Here is a 17,519-nt window from a genome sequence, read left to right as displayed (position 1 = left end):
GTGGCCGGCGAGAGATCCTTCACCTCAGCGCTACATTCTCCTTCGCTGTGAATATAAAACCCCACCTTGGACCTGCTGCCGCCATTTGCCCGTTGTTTCGTCGTCCACTCTGAACCCATCCGAAGCCATGGCCGTGCTCCGAGTGTCTTCTTACCGCAAGCTGTTTGAGGATGATGGCTGGAGTCGAAATGGAGGGTTGAGCATGCAGTGTGCAGGGCAGTACCGGGCCTCCGTCAGGTCAGTGTGGGTCTCTGGGTTTTAAGATGTTAATGACAGACTCGGGTGTTCCACTTAAAAATAAGTCACCTTTAATATGTTTTTAACCAGAGGGAAATGTCTGGGGGCTAAGATGACGAATCTGGGTGTTGTTTCACTTGTTTTTTTCCTGAGTAGTGATGCCAAACGCCTTTTGTGCTCATGGAAAATATGACATCATGGTCGACTATGTTCATTTACCGTGACGGGCAGAGCTAAATGCACTGAAGCAACTGGAGTCAAACTGTTATGTGTTTCTTTTCTCTAAATATGGCAAATGATAGTATTACTGTATGAAGACTTGGTGAAAGTCATGAAATTCCCTGAAGGCAGTTTAAATTACCTCTCCCGTTGGATCCTTCAGAGCTCAGTCTCAGCTGCTTTGTGTCCTCTCAGAGGTGCAGCCGCTGATGAGTGTGAGTGTGACAACTTAGACTTTGAAGCTGCCAAGGCGCTCAACAAGGAGGGTCTTAACCGGTTTGTCCAGGACCGCGCCATCATCGCTGCCCTCAATGACCGCCTGGTCAGGCTTATTGAACTGGTGAGGACAAACACTTCCACTGCTCCCAATGACACATCAGCGCTTCTCCCTCTGCTGTGTCATGCCTTTGTTCTTGGTAAATGAAGCATTGAGTCTATATATACTTTCAGTTCATACCTGTTTCATCCATATGTTATCCCTCTCTGTGCCCTTTAGGCCCATTGTTTTGAGGAGGAGAATGAGTCTCTTGAGTGTCAGATTGCTGAAATAAAGGATGAGCTGAGTGGTCGACAGGCACCCTTCAGCATCACCTCCACGGTGGCTGAGCCTGACTACAGTCTGGATGCAGTGGTGGACAGACTGCGCAGGGAGAGGGTAGGGTGCTGCTGCAGATGGGTGTGTCTGCTGCATGCTTCTCTCCGTGTGTGACATTCCTAAATTGGGTTTTCTCATAGACATTGCACTTCTCATCACATCCCATCAATTTTACCTCGGTTTGTACCGTGAGAGGCGGGCCTGATCTCTAACCTTGTCACGATCCATCACTGTCCTCACTGCGTCTCCCTGCAGGATGAGATCCTGCGTGACACCGAGGGCCTGCAGAGGGAGCTCGGCCGTCTGATGGAAGAATGTGAGAAGGCTGCACAGCAGAGGATCCTCCTCCAGCAGGAGCGACAAGATGTTGCAGAGGTAATCGTTGTAAATACAATAGCAACTGACAAGCTAGTGGAAACCAGGATGAGAGCCAAAATTTAGAAACACTGAGGTCACAACTCTGAGTTCCCCTTAAAAGTTTTTTTAAATTTACATCCTACAGCTTGATTCTGCAACATAATTGAGTCAGATGCACTTAAGTAATTGAAGGTTACACATGGTTTTAGTTGCCAGCTTTACTGTTACCTCTTACACTAAAGTGATATCCGTCAAGGCTTTCTGAATGTTTGACAGATGATGCTACCTCTGCACAGATAGCAGGTAAAACAGTAAAAGGATCCTTTAAGTTGGAGCGCGTCCTCAGACTAACTTAGCTTGTGTTTATATTTATTTTAAAGAAATAAGCTCAATAAATTCAATAAGCTCCACAGATCCAAACTGCAGAGTTGCTTACTGTGAAGTGAACAGCAAAGGCTCATGGGATTTTCCCTACACAATAAACTTTAACCCCGTGGCTGTAAATCACAGTTGGCATTTTTCTGGCCTGGATACTCTTTCCTGTCCCTAAGTTGTCCATCAAATGTCTTATGAACTGTTTGACTTTGACTAATAGATCCCACCAGTGCTATAGCAGAAGTGCTGTCTCCAAACCAGAGCGCCGGTTTAGTCATAAGAATAGAAATAGTTATGTTTAACCCTTTACAAGCTCAAGTTTAGAATAGTTATATTTAGATTAAAGAAGTACTCTAGGAAGTTAGAATCACACTTCCACGAAGCTGGCAGGGAAACAAGGCCCAGAATTGAAGCAGCAGATGGTGAGAGAGCCTGATTTTTAGCTCCACACACACTTGGTCCTACATTTCCCATAATGCAACCAGGAGCTCCTTTCGGTAGACCCTCCATCCATTCTGGTAACTTGTAAAACATTTTAGTATCCTTGCGCTGCACTGAACAGCGTCAGATGTTTGTTGTGATAACGTACCATTAGCACTAGATGGCAGTGTTGTCAAGCGTCTCCCTGCTCCTTCTCCCCTCGGCCTCCTGGTGAATCAGCTGAAACTCCCCACAGCTGCAGCTCTGTAGCCCAGCCCAGTGGGTGTTGATCACCAGCAGTCACACAGTCTGGGCTGGTGGCCCACTGCAACCTGAGCCACCAACTTTTGCTATACACCCCCCCACCTCCCACCTCCCTCACACATGCCAGAGCCCTATCTCCTCCCAGCCCTGCCAGATGCGAGGGAGGCTTTAATTTCTCCCTTACAGATGTAATTCAGGCTTTAATACCGTGCTGTAACGTTCCTGCTGGCTCTCTACTCTCGTTCTGAATTGGAAGCAGCTGCAGGGCGACAAGACTTGGTGGGAAATCGGCAGGGAGGTAGAAGAAGAGCAGAGATGCGGAGGAGAGGAGCGAATACTACACAGCTCAACCCACAACTAGCTGCAGTTCTCTCAACATAATGGTAGACTGACAGTGATGAAACAAGACATGTGCGGTTTGTTTTAAAGCATACTACTGGCTATTGTGTTGCTTCTCTCCTGCCAATTCTGCTCCATTTTCCGGGCCCACAAGTTTCTCCTCCTCATTGTCTCAGTTATTTTCACAGGGGACTTTTTTTGTTTCACTAATGTCTTGCATCACCAGACCTACTTGGCTACAGTAAAACACAGTAGCACAAGTGAAATGAGATTAACAAGATTAAAATACAAATGCAAGGAAGTGGATGAATGAGGAGGGCAAGTGCTCAGGCTGTTTCATGTGTGGTAAGTGCAAGGAGCATTAACGTGCTCTTGAAGATGAAAATAATAGGTGCAGAAAAGAAAATGTCCCTCAGATTTTCTTTGACAAAACAAAGAGAGAAGTTCCCTAAAAAATCTTTATTCGGTCAGCCATATTAGTTAAAGCGCCTGCTGGTTTTGACCTTACAGGGTCCTCATTAGAGTGGAAATAGTAAAAACACTGCTTTTTCAAATGCTGAGGAAAGTTAAAGGCCTCCGAAAACTTCAGTTATCAATCAGGTCATTACTGTGAGCGATGATGTCCAACACAAACACACAATTTTCGTTAGAAAAAGGTGATGTCATGTGCTTCTAAGAACCAATCGGGACTTAGCAACATTTGAATCAGAATCTGATGAAAACATGAAAAAGGGATGTTTCACAGCTGTCAATTAAATCTGATCAAAACATGACCAAACAGTCCCCAAACAGCTCTATTTTGACTGTTAGATTCTTCATAAATAATACCTAAAGATGTTTTTTTTTTTCTTGTATTTTTGCGTCAGCCCCACTGCACAGTACCTGCCCAGCACAAATAACACAGACACAGCTAGCAACTCGCTGGTGAACAAAGTGAAGCATTAGCAGCTAAAAGAACCAGAAACATCCCTCAAAACCAAAACAGAGCTAAAAGAAGAGTGAATATTGGGCTGACATTAGTCATGTGGGCAGAAACACAACTCCACATTAATGCTAATGTTGCTCTCCTGCATGCTAAAAATAGGCAACTGTTCCAACGCGTTCGCCAGATTAACTCTAGGGTGCTAATTTGTTGTTGTCTACGGCTTGTCCTGCTGCCCCTACATGGCCCAAAAGTCAATTCGTAATGCCTTAAAGTTGTACAGAATGTGATTTACAACAAGTTTCCGCTGCTGGCTGGTGTCTGAACACAAGCAGCAGCTGCAGCAGCAGGACCAGACTCACTGCTGTCCATCAAGGACCCTGCCACCCTCCCAGCGAGCCTCCACAACTTCACCACCAAACCCTCTCTGCATGTGTCCAAATGTAAATGCCGGCACCCGCGGTAATTGCATCCAACGCCAATTAATCTGGTTCTTTTAAAAGAGTAGATGAGCTGAGAACCCCTGCTGGCGAATGGATTGGTGGACAGGGCTTTTGTGTCTAGTTAGGCTCCTTCTGATCTTCCTCCTCCTCCTCCTCCTCCTCCCCCTTCCTCTGCATTGCGGCGTCTACTTGCTGTTCAGTGAAACAGGTGGATGTGCCGGTGCTGATGGTTCTTAAAATGGTTGTTCAGGGTGGAAACAGAGGGAACACTTTCTCTACTTTTCTTCGACCTGTGGTGTGATTTAGCTCGCAGTCTGCAGTCTTCCTCTCCGACACCTCCAGAAATTAAAGTGAACCTCTTTTACTTTCAGCCTTGTTCTCTTGTTGACTTGATTTTCTGTGCAGGAAGTGGACGCTGTGACAGCGGGGTGTTTGGCGTTGAGGGAGCAAGTGGCTATCTATGAGGAGCAGCTGGCCAACATGGAGGCCCAGCACAAGACGGTGAGGGGCGGGGGAGAGAGGATATATAGCTGCAGTGCGATGAAACAGGAAGAGTTTATTGCCACGAAAATGACTCAAAATGTAGCACTTAGGTCAGACGGGAGTGTTGGAGAAATGCCCAGACCCGTGGTGACAAACACAGCTGTGATGACCCCAGTCACCTTGCTGATGAGCCAAGAACAGCCCTGTCAACAGAAGCATATGGGGAGAGGATTAAAACACGAAATATGTAATCTAGTGAATTCTGCAACTCATCAATATTTGGCCCTTTTCATTTTTTGTGCTCATTTGAGTCTTTATTCCGGTCTCTTAAAGGAACAGTCCAACATTTGATTTTTTTTTTTGTTACTGAGGAGTTAGATGAGAAGATCAACACCGCTCTTCCGTCTATATGATGCTACATCCAGCTACTGGCTAGCTTAGCTTAGCACAAAGGCTACAAACAGCTATCCTGGCTTCTGTCTGCCAACTAGCACCTTCAGATTTTAGGAAATAATTTATGACTCATTTGTTTAACCAAATTGGTTATGTGTGTGACTGTTTCTTTGCCAACTCCAGGAAGTCACTGCTCCAGGCCAAGAAACAGTCCGGCAAGTAACCCAACATAAAACCACAATTTGTCATTTTTACACTTTGTTTGGATTGAACAACTGAGATATGACATGTTTAACAGGGAGCTTTAGGGGCACTGATAGGTGTTACCTCTGGACAGAGCCAGGCTCCCTGTTTCTCTGTTAAGGGCGAGGCAAATTTTAGACATGGCACAAATCCATACAAATGCAGATCAGCTAATCAAGCTGACGTGAAGAAGCTAAATTTTTCAACTTGACCAAAAAAATTGTGATGAATCTGAGTCATAAATGCAAACGCAAAAAATGAGTTTTTAGTGAGATAAGTCAGAGGATAAACTTTACACAAATACACAGACGTCTGTCTACTGTTGCTAGCTAGCTTACAGCCTATGTCTGTGAGGTCGATACATTGGCTGTTTGGGCCAAATAAATAAAAGGTTCAGCGGTCAGATTTATGCGAATGACATGAGGTGAAAAGTGCCTTCATATCCCGTCTGAACACCTTCATATTTAATGAACAGATATGAGATTAATGTCAGTTTTCTTACGTAAATCTCCAAAAGAAACTAAATAATGAATAATAATAATTTCCCAAAATGCCAAACTATTGCTTTAAAATAGGTTTCCAATGCACATCATTGCATATGTCGCAGCCACACACACATACACACACACCCAGCTCTCTCCACCTTCTACAATATTCTTCACCTCGCCAGGAGATGACAGACGCGCCCCAGTATCAGATCTAGAGACTGTAGGCAGAGAGAGAGGCAGCTGAAGCAGGACCAACTCCATCACACTGTGTTTTTCTCTGCAAAGCCGGGCTGCCCAGCGTTTAACACACTCCCTCTGGGACACGGTCGATAACTCAGAGTCCGGGAAATGCGGCTGAATACCAAATGAAAACAGAAGTTCCCTTTGTTTCATTAACTGTTGTCATTATCAGCACTTCCAGATACCCCATATTCCCCTGACAAATCGGCAGCCATGTCGTTATTTAGGTGGAGGGAACAGGAGAAAAATGTTCAGCTGCCACTGCGGCTCTGTAACAGTTCATTTTCTCTGTAATGGATGTGCGGTTTTTTACCAAAGGGGCGACATATTGGAAGCTGAGGACATACATGTTGAATGTGAATGCATGAAAATGTTTTGTATGTGTCTGCAGAGGTGTACCTTAACTCAAGTACGGTATGTTAGTACATGATCAATAATAAGGCATCATATTTTACTTGTATGTGAGCATTTCGTTTCATGCCACTTTACTACAATTCAGAGGAAAATATTTGACAGCTTTAGTTACATTACAAATTAAGATTTTACTTAAAAAAACACAGGAGCTAATAAACTATGATGCATTGTAATAGATTAAACTACTCAGCGGTGTGTTAAATAGATACATATAATACAAAATATAATAGTGTAACAGCCACAGGGGCCATTTGTCTGCATAACTTTCAGACACTTTAAGTACATTTTGTAGCAACATATTCAGATGGTTTATTTAAGTAAAAGTACCAATACCACACTGTAAAAATATATTATTCAAAATTAACACAACATGTACTTAAAGTATCAGAAGTAAAAGAACTCATGATGAGTAATGGCTCCTTTCTGTGTGAAATTATGATGTATCACTGATTAGTTACAAGCAGCATTTTAATGTTGTAGCTGGCTGAGGTGGCACTCATTTTAACTTTGTTCAGTAGTGTTTTGTAGTTTGATCAATCATAGGCATCAAATTTTACCAAGAAGCCACATGTTTTGCATGTAAAATCTGAACTGAAGTAACTGTAGCTGTCAAATACACAGTCCAATGAGAAGTCAGTATTTCCTTAAGTAGCAGAAATTGGAAATACTCAGCTAAAGTGCAAGTACCTCAAATTTGTACAGTCCAGTACTTGAATAAATGTATTTAGTTACAGTTCACCTCTGAGTAAAGGGTCTGAATATGCTTCACTGTGTGTTTGTGTGTGCTGATTGTATGAGCAGGCGATGGAGGGTCTGCTGGAACCGGCTGAAGGGACTTACGGAGGGGTGGCAGCGATTAGATTTGGCATCCCTGACATCACTCCAGTCTTGGATGTAAAGGAATACTACTGCCAGCTGGCTGAGAGCCTCCAGGTACAACACAGTGTGCCATAAAACACGTAACCAAGTCATGAAGCGGAAGCCTTCCTGTGCCAAATGCTTTACAGTAGCATGTCTGCGTACATCTTCAGATTCACAGTCTCACTGAGCTACACTTACACGCACATGAATGGACAGACCTCATACACAGCAGGGGGAAGTATCTAAGTGCACTTACTCAAGTCATGCACTTGATAAGCATGATAAGCTAATAAAATCCACTGTAAAAGGTTAAAGCAGTGTTTGAAAATGTGCAGAAAAACAGCTGGATGAAAATGGACTTTATGAGTTGTCAGTTGCACCAAAGCCAGAAAACCCTCTTAACTCTCCACATTGTTGCATGACTGTTATAATTATCCAAACATTACACAAAAACACAAAGATAGAGAAAAGCTCATATTTTTTCCTCCCCCATTAATCATCCTACAACCTCTCAGATTTATCTTGTGATCCTTTGGAGGGACCTGACTCCAAGTTTGGCAACCTCTGGACTAAACTGCTTAACTCTATAAGAAGGAACACAAGTACCACCGCGAGCAGCTCCAACAGTAAAACCCCACTTACACACTGATGCATCAGTATTAAGAATGTAATAATGTCGTACATCATGTATTTCAGTCACAGGGACCATTTGTGCATTTTGTTCCTAATAATTCTAGAATTTGACTTAAGTAGGAGTTTTTAGTTTAAGTAAAAGGATCTGAGCGCTTCCTCCACCACTAATACGCACTTTCCAGAAACCAGCTGCCATCCCCATCCTCCGACTGACCACTTGACCCCTCCTTTTTTCTCCATGTCACCTTCTCTCCCTCTGAAACGGTCAGGTCCAGATGTAAATCTCAGCTTTCACGAATCACACAACGATAGTCCCACTTGTTTTCTTTGCCTCTTAACACAACATCAGGGAAGAACTTGAGAATCAGAGGTGCAGTTCTGGACCTGAACAGAATGCCTTTGTCTACCTGTGTGTGTGTGTGTGTGTGTGTGTGTGTGTGTGTGTGTGTGTGTGTGTGCGCGCACGCCTGTGTGTGTGTTTGTCATCCAAGTGACGAGGTGCTGCAATGGGGTCAGATTATAGCTCCGGTGGGGCTGACCTCCTCTGGGCCGAGGATGTCTGCCCAGTTCAGAGGTCAGCGCTGTAATCAGACTGCTGGCCGCCTTCCCAGGCTCCTCAGCAGCACTGGAGTGAATGCTGGTGTGTGTGTGTGTGTGTGTCCTTCATTCGGAGGCACGGCTGAAGAGTACCTGGCCTATTTATGTATTTGTGTGTCCGTCTACATGCGTAGGTGTGTTTCTTGTCCCCCCAAATCCCATCTATTCACTCTCTCTCCCTCCCATTCCGTCTCTTCTCCTGCCAGCTGGACACCGTCCTGTCTGTGCCTGGCCTCGATTACGAGACGCAATTGTCTCGATGCTGAAATGATTGCTATTGGGTTTGAACAGTAATGGTGATTGCTGGCTGACTCTCACACACCTGTGCACCCTTGTGTTGCTCGTTTCGGCTGCATTTGTTCCATCTAATCAGGAATGTGGTGTACACAAGGAGAGGTTTAACCATCAGCCGGTATGAGAGGCTCTGATTGCTCTTTGCTCCCCCGTCAAAGTGCTCTTAACTGCCAAAAAAAAAAAGCACTATCATCTGTCGTCTTTGCATTTGCAGACTCAAACTTAAAGGTCAGACAGTATTTTTTTTTATCTACCTACAGACTTTCGCAACTGCACTTATTCCTCATCTTCTGTCTTTGCAGTACGAGCGCGGTGCAGCCTCTTCTGCTGTGGTTCACAGTGCTGATGGAAAACAACTGGAAGTGGGAGGAGCTGCAGGGTCAACAGTCAAAGACTTGTCAGAGATGAAGGACGTCAGTGAGATGAAGATGCTGGTGAGTGGACTCTCTTTTTCAGTTTTTCAAGGGTCAGTTCACACAAATTGCACCAAAAAAATCAGAAGAAAGAAGTACAATAGAAACTGTCATGCAGACGTCTTCAAATGATCCCTGTGCATGTAAGTGCAGACTGCAGGAGCTTGTTTCAGCCTTAAAGGGATAGTGGGATATTTGTAGAATATTCTTATCAGCTTCCCTGCTGAGAGTTAGAAGAGAGGATTGATATCACTGTCAAATCTACACCCTAAATATGAAGCTACAGCCAGCAGCCTGTAGCTTAGCACAACGAACAGCTAGCCTTGCTCTGTTCAGTGGTACCAAATCAGCCTGCCAGCACCTCTACAGCACTGTATGTTGTTTGTTTAATCTGCACATCGTGGTTTTATTTGGGGTTATGTTGCTTATATGGGTGCAGCCACTTTCTGGTGTTTAGTCGTCACCATGAGGCTGCCAGGCTTGCAGTCTTTATGCTAAGCTAAATTAGCCGTCTGCAGGTTACTGTACAGACTTGCCAGTGGCACTGATGTTCTCCTCTAGCTCACAGGAAGAAGGCAAATAAGTGCGCTTCCCCAAATGTGGAACTATTGCTTTAAGAAATAGTCCCTATGAAAATGGTTCACTGTGTTCTGAAGCTGAGCCACAGTAATGAAATAAAGGTTGAATTATTTCAATGGAATTTATCGATGCTGTGAGCACCGATCTGCCTCCACGTTTGCTGGAAGTATAAATCTCAGAAACTGAAATCCATAACTTCTGCAAATTAAACCAAAACTGTCAACGTGGCTGATTCCCAAGAAATATTCTTTTGGTCATGAACCCTTTAAGTCTCACAGTTACACACCATTTAAAGGCTTCAGTTACTACCTACTGATTCAGATCTTCCCATAATACATTTCCCACCTCTTTAATGACAAAGAAAAGAGGAGTCTCACAACCCACAACTGGCTCTGCGTTAGCCATCAGCTCCTAAATCAGACATAATGGTGAAAATGAATGGTTTCCCACAGCAGGCGAAGGGAGTGGAGAGCAGCTGAGTGACAGCAGAGCAACAGTGTGGGAGATCCTGCTGACCAGAGTGTTTACTCTGCGGACACTTTCAGCAGGAGATGTGAAGGGCTCGGCTTCAGCTCAGACAGGATTTATTGCCCTCCGTGTCCTCAGTTATTAAGAACAGTCTTTCAGAGCGGCTGCAGTGTCATAAACGTCTTAAAACTTCACACACACACTGCCCAGAGTCTTCCTCTGTAGATGGAAGAGAGGAAATAAACCTTCATCGGATGTTTCTCGTCTCAGCCTGCAGAAAAATGCCAGGAAAGCAAAGGGAGTTTTGAATGGAGTAGACAGCAAAGCAGGAAGTTATGACTCAGGTGAAATCACCAGGTGACTGCAGGAAACAGAAACTACCTCCTCTTAGTTCGGTCTCTTTCACATCCATCAGCGGTCAGACCACAGCTGACACCTAACCACATCTGCAACAAACACGGTGGTTTGCTTCTCATTACTGTGGCTGCAGCTCTACCTCCAGCTCTTTAAATAAACACAGAGCCTCTGTAACCACACAGCAGAAGTCTCCCAACATCATCTACTTTTCTCTAATATGCAGCACACAGTCCCCAGGTCTGCCCAGTCCAGCCTGACGGATGGACAGCACGGCCGGATCTGCTCTGTTTCCTCTCTCGCCCGTGATGGATGCCTCGGGTCTGGTTTCTCACTGAGACACAACGTGGCCAAACAAACAGATTGCAGTGAAATCAGCCCTGACGCAGAAATGTATATTATAGAGCAGGCGCTGATGGGGTTGTACGCCACTACTCGTATACACAGGCTGCCAGGCTTTACTTATCATGCCAGGGAGAACGGAGGAGTGTGTGAGTAAGCGAGTCGACCAGGCTGCGGACTCATCATCAGCCTCTGAGTTGTAACCAGGGTCTTCCTCTGCTCACATGATCTCGCTGAAAGACGAGCACGGGCGCCTGGATCCCCATCTGGCTGTGACAGCTAATTGTTGAACTTCTGTGATTGCTGTAATTACTCACGGCAAGACACCACAGCCTCAGACACGGGGTGGGGAGGGACGCTCCTGCATGAGTCTGTCGCAGAAGTAAAGTAACCTGTTTTATCTGTGGAGGTCGGTTTGATTGGCTGACTGATATACAGCCTCGATCCTAAAAAAAGTTATGTTTTACACAGAGTTCCAGCTATTTTTTTGCATTAGAGTTTCAGGCTGTTTGAGCTCAGTTTCTATATTTTATATCAAAAATGGATCAAAGACTATGTGTAGTGTATAAAAGGGGATGCTTGAGGTGACCAGCCCACAGAGAATTTTCCCCTCTGACTTTTATCTTGTTGTTTTGGTTTTACGGCTCACAAATTCTGCCCTTATCATCCCTGTTTTCAGCAACGGTTGAAAGAGTTGTTAGCAAACAAGAGTCTGCAGCTAGTGTCTCTGTGTGCCTGTAGTCAGGCTTAGTCGAGCTTTGAGCTAAATACAAACGACTGTATGCTAACATTCTCATAATGACAACCATGCTGATGTTTGATGTATCATGTTTAGTATGTTCACTATCTTGGTTAGCATGCCAACATTTACCAATTAGCACAAAACACAGCTAAAGCTAATGTGAAAATCATTAGTTTAGCAGGTATTTGGTCATAAACCAAAGTTTCAGACAAATTAAGATTTACCAAAGTTATTAAAGTTCGTCCCGAGGGTGACATGAATGTCTGAACGAAATTTCATGCCAATGCATCCAGTAGTTGTTAAGATTTTTCAGTGTGGATCAAGCTGGTGGACTGACTGACGTTGCCACGCTGCTGTCCAGCATCAAACAGCAGAGAGAGTTAACAGCTAGCTGGTGAAGAATTCAAACAGATCGCTGACAATGTTTTTCAGATGTTGGGTTTTCAGTTGACAGTTAAAGCTGCGTATAATCAGCTAAACCAGAGCAGCTGGGTTAAAGTCCTTTGTTGACAATCATCTACAGCGCTGATGTGCTCTTAAGCAAGACCCTGAATGCCTGCCAGCTCCAGGGCTGCTGCTCTTAAGCAGAAAATGACCATGAAGGGAGCATCAGCATACAGTCTGCCATCATTATTTTTCTAAGAGTGTACTTTGAATGAATAGCCATTGCTGTATGTTGTCTGTATTTCTGTAGATTTCAGAGCTGCAGAAGGAGCTTGCTGAGCTCGAGAAGTGTAACGAGGAGCTGGAGGACGAGGTCGAGATGAAGAAGGCTGCATACATTGACGAGATTGCCGAGCTGGAGGTCTGAGAGTGGACTGATTAATCATAGGCTGTGAAGGACCAGTGGTTTGGACCAATTCTGTCATTTAATCTCACTCTCTAATCCCACCACCCGTGTGTGTATGTGCATGCGTGTGCGTGTGCATGTGTGTGTGTGTGTTCTTCAGTGCACTATAGACGAAATGCGGCACCAGGAGGCCGACTTCCAAACGCAGATGAAGGAGCAGTGTGAAGACTACAAGGAGCTGCTGAGTGAGAAGATGGCCAGAGACATGGAAATCACTGCCTACAGGTCAGCGCGGCCTGGTGCAACAAATCTGATCAGATGGTGTCTTTTCTGTCTGAGTAAAACTGCTCTGAGAAATAAATGTTCTGGTCTTCACAATTCAAGACAGAACTGATAGTCAGGTTAACAAGAAGCTGCCTTACAAATCTTTCAGGGATGACAAAAAATGATCAAATGTACTTAAAAAATAGACTGAATTGATACATAACCCAGAAATCACTGCCAAATATAAATCTAAGCAGGCTGTAGATATACATGCACCTATTGTGTCTAGAGTCCTTGTATGTATAAACATACTTGGCTTGTAACTGATTCTGATTAACCAAGAGATAAAACCAAGTGTAAACCCACCGTAACTTCACCCACTGGCTTGTGGACTGCCGTTTTAAAGCCTCGAGTTTGGCATTATGGCCAAATACCATCTTTGTTTTTCTTGGATGAGAGGGTGTAGCTGGGAGGATACACAGTCACCTTCATCCTGATTGGACCTGATTGGATAGGTAGCCACGCCCTGACACATACCCTGCTTTATCGTCCATTTTACTCTAAACAGGACAATAATTTAAATAAACATCATGCTGCACTGAAAAAGAATTGAGAGTAGTGACTGAGACCATAAACTGGAAAAGTGTTTATGGAAGTAAGAGGCCAAGTGAGAAGAAGGGTAATGTTCTCATAATCTCACAAACAATCTGACCTCTTCTTGCAGCCAGTGCAGTCGCCCCCTGTGGGCCATGAGAGAGAATGCAGCTTGAAGGCACTTCTGCATTGGCTTCCCATTTCAGATCTGGAAGCTCCATCCACTATTTATACTGTATATAGATACAGCTCAGGGCCAAACCATTACAAAATTAGATTACTACATTAGAGCATATTACCTAGAATATCTTGCACTTGCAATTTGATCCTCTGCCTATCAGTAATCTATTTGATGTGAGTTGGTTGCAGGTTACAATCTGAAGAAGCTCTGTATACAACAGTGTCTTTCAGATAATGTGTTTTAATGGTTTGTAGATATAATTGATATTTCCACCTGGGACTGACTTTATAGCAATACTTACAGTTTAACTTAAAGGCCTAATATGCTATAACAGATCATAATGTACTAGTGCTGACCCGTATTGCACTGACGAGCTGCCATAAAAACAGCACTCATAGTGGTCATTCGTACCTGCAGGTTGTTATTCTTAAATGAGACCCCTAAATTTTTAATGCACACTTTATGTCATGTGCAGCACGGTGCAATTATACCAGAGAGGATCAGGAGACTTTGGGACAGAGCGGTCCAACTGTTAGCGAGACTGTCAGTCAGTGGTGTGACAGCACTCTGGGGCAGAGATGGACGGCTGTGTCTGCTGGAGCTTTCCACTCCAACAAAAACACTGCACCGGGCCGCTTCACTGATTAGTTTGTCTTCTCCTGTTAAAGGTGTTCAAGTCATAAAGTCAGCTGCTGTTTTTTTCTGATTGCAATTAAAATCCACAGCCTTCCCCGACATGTCTTGTAGATTCCCATCTCTGCGGCGGGGGGTCAAATGAAAACAGACGTCCCCCGTGGTGCTCAATAAAGCGCCACACATTATTTAAACCTGTCGAGGAGAATGAAGCGTTCGGGGCAAAGCACGTAACGATCCAGGGATGATTTCATTAGATTTTAAATGAACTCAGCGCTCTGTTTACTTTTGACATTCTTTACATCCTCTCAGAGTGTGTGTATCAAAGCACACAAGAACACACGTGGAAATGTGCAAATGACGTGTCCATTGTCACCATTTCTGCCTCAACACGGACAATAAGTTTCTACGTGAGCGTCACCATGAATAATATAAGGAGCATTTCCGCAAGATCATGTGAAGTCAGATACTCTCCAGCATCTCAAACAATGTCGCCTGGGCATCCGCATCGTCCATATTAAGATATTCCTGCGAACAAAGAGCTGACATCACCGGGTTCACAGGAAACAGCTCCTGAATATGCTACAACTTCCTGTATGTGACCTTGAAGATGTTTCATGTCATACCCTCCTTCCACTGAGGTTGTTTAACCATCTGCCATCCTGGTATGTGGAGTGACGCACTTCAGCCAATCTCATCCTGCTGCCACGGACTTCCTCTTGGTCTGTCCATCGCCGATCCGACTGCATTTGACCCCCAGGGGGCCCTGCTGCGGACCTGAGCCCAGACCCTCACAATGCCTCATTAGAATGGGCAAAGAGGACCTCACACTGTCAGCACTGTGTACTGGTCCGCTGCCAGCTCTTCTCCAAGCCAGCCTGTTAATGTCAGCCCTCCCCTTACACACATTTCCAAAATTCGCCACAGTTTTAATTCCCTCTCCTTCCCCAACAGACTGTCCCAAAGACATTTAAGGCACAGGGAAGGCACACAGTCGATGCCAACTCCCCCCCCCCCCCCTTTTTTATTTACTGGATGTTTTGTCATGCGTGATTAAAACCATGAATAAGAAATGAAAATGGTGGTTGTTTATTCTCTCCGTGCCGTGGCAAACTGTCTGCACAACAGACCCTAATGACCCCAGGCTGCCATTACCGGGTGGCTTATCGCCTGTGAAAGCATCTCAGAGCAGTTTAGGCAGATGCTCACTGCTTTTGCTCACTGCTAATGTGAACCATATTACACTGTAATTCATTCTGCTGTTCATTGCGGTGTGCTCACACTGCTGCACGACACAGCAACAAGTAGCTCAACGAAGGACATGATCCTTTTTAGTTCAGTGCGCATTTTGTAGCGGATGATCTTAAAGCTGCTATAATCAATGCTTTTATATGAATCAAATGACTCCCCACAAATCTACTGAGCTTTACAGGATCCTTCAGCTCATTGTTTTGGTTTTCCAGCCACAGCTTTGTAGTTTAGTTTGAGTTAATTCTTACCACTGTCACCAGGAGCATTTCCAGATGCAGCAAGCAGCTGTTTTCAGTCAATAGCTATAAAAACCCACAGCCCGCTACCTGCTGAGCACCAAACAACAGACAGATACCGTTAGCGACAAGCTGAAAAATACAAATATTTGCCTCTGGAGTTGGTAGAAACCAAAAACAGAGTTACCAGGTGGACACAAAGGTGACTTCATTTATAAGGTGATATGTCAATATTGTGTTTACAGCTTGTGTCTGCTGCTCCCAAGTGGCCAAAAAAGATCAGTTATTGTAGGTTCAAATGTGCATGCAATTAATATATCATGGTCAACACATTTATGATGCTCTGAACTTACTTTTTGGAGGTGTACTGCATTTAATGAGTAATTCCATATACTGAACAGTCTCATTTCAGGGTCAGGGAACTTGGACCACAACCATTACTGATGAGCAGCTTTACCTTTGAGCTCTTCCAGTTGGTCAACTGTTTTTTTTTTTGTTTTTTTTTTTGTGTTCCTCAGGAGTCTGGTGGAGGAAGAGGAGGAGAGGCTGTGCAACCTGTGTCTGGAGGCCTGAGAGTCAGACTGGTTGGCTGGAGTGTGGCTGGATGCTCCCCCGCACATGGATTAGAAAATAGAAATAAGAGAAACGTGAAAAACACGCCCAGTTCTGCACTAGGACGAAGCTTAAGGTACCACTGCAGCAATTTAAGCAGATGTAAACTTATCATGACAGATTAATGCCGTCTGGAGGCCTAAGCCGGGCCATTGATAACAGGTCGCTGGCAGATGACCCCGAGACTCCAAGAAAGATGGAGCTGTCTAAAACGGGTGGGAGGATGGGGGCTGTGCAAGGAGTGTGTATCCATTCAGTGTCTGGCAGGGATATTTCCTTAAGTGGGTTTTATCTCAAAGCAGCTCACTGATATGATTCATAAATGTTTTGTCCCCTCTTCGTTGAACAAGCCCCACACAAACACAGAAACACAGATACCGACGCACACGAGCTGAACAGTGCGGCTCCGTGGAGTCATTGCACCTCGTCCATCACTCAAACTTTGTCTGATTACCAGCTCTTAACCCTTGACCCCTTCGCTGTTGGCAAACATATTGACAGCTCTCCCTTCAGAAACTGGGAGCATCTCACCCTCACGTTGCGTTTACAGTCGTGCTTTCATGATGGCTTAACGTACGACGCTGACAGTCAACTGCTCAGCGAACTGTTTGCTTTTCAAATGGATCATGAAGTTTCCTGCAGCTCTTATGAGCAACTGGCTCTTTCCACAAGAGAAGTCTGTGTGATTCATTATTTCTCCTTTGAAAAGCAATGTCCCAATTTGCTGTCGTTTCAGAAATAAGCATTTGGTAATACATTCCTCTGTAATCTTTTCCTTATTTTCTACATGACTTTCGAGCTGTCTGTGATAAATCATTTTTGGTTCGCGCTTCTGCACAAGCATCTGAATGCGCTTTAGATTTAAATTAAATAAAACTAGTTGCTTGAGAGATCACCTCATACTGTGTGATTTCTTTTGTGAAAATCCGTTTCATGAGAACTGCTTGTGAATCCTTGGGCTTAAGACTTTCCCTGCGCTATAAAACTATGCAGAGTGATTTATGTTCTGTGAACCTGCTTTCATTCATCTTCATGCTTAACGTGAGATTTGAACATTCCCAGCTATTAACGATCTCAAAGGCTTGTTAGCTCTGCCATAAAGATGAAAAATGCAGCTAATAACGGATCAGATAAGATTAGCCACACTCAGTGCACTTGTGGTGATGAGGAGTTAGCCTCTGTAATAATTGAGTTCAGTGTCTGGAGAAAGGGCCGGGGCTGGGTGGCCGCAGTGACTTGTTTA

General features: G+C 44.4%; 1 protein-coding gene across 1 annotated transcript; it reads left to right on the top strand.

The window, feature by feature from the left end:
• Window positions 1-127: 127 nt before the first annotated feature.
• On the top strand, window positions 128-17,092 carry vimr2 (vimentin-related 2). The gene is made up of 10 exons (XM_076739591.1): window positions 128-237; window positions 652-796; window positions 953-1,111; window positions 1,307-1,426; window positions 4,577-4,672; window positions 7,234-7,365; window positions 9,120-9,251; window positions 12,410-12,520; window positions 12,666-12,790; window positions 16,183-17,092. Exons 1-10 carry the CDS (start codon window positions 128-130, stop codon window positions 16,235-16,237), a joined length of 1,185 nt encoding a protein of 394 aa, XP_076595706.1. The 3' UTR covers window positions 16,238-17,092.
• The last annotated feature ends 427 nt before the right edge of the window (window positions 17,093-17,519 follow it).

The sequence above is a fragment of the Chaetodon auriga genome, chromosome 9, assembly GCF_051107435.1.
Source record: "Chaetodon auriga isolate fChaAug3 chromosome 9, fChaAug3.hap1, whole genome shotgun sequence".
NCBI classification, from domain to species: domain Eukaryota; kingdom Metazoa; phylum Chordata; class Actinopteri; order Chaetodontiformes; family Chaetodontidae; genus Chaetodon; species Chaetodon auriga.
Note: the sequence above shows the minus strand (reverse complement) of the source record. Positions and strands in the feature narration are given on the sequence as shown.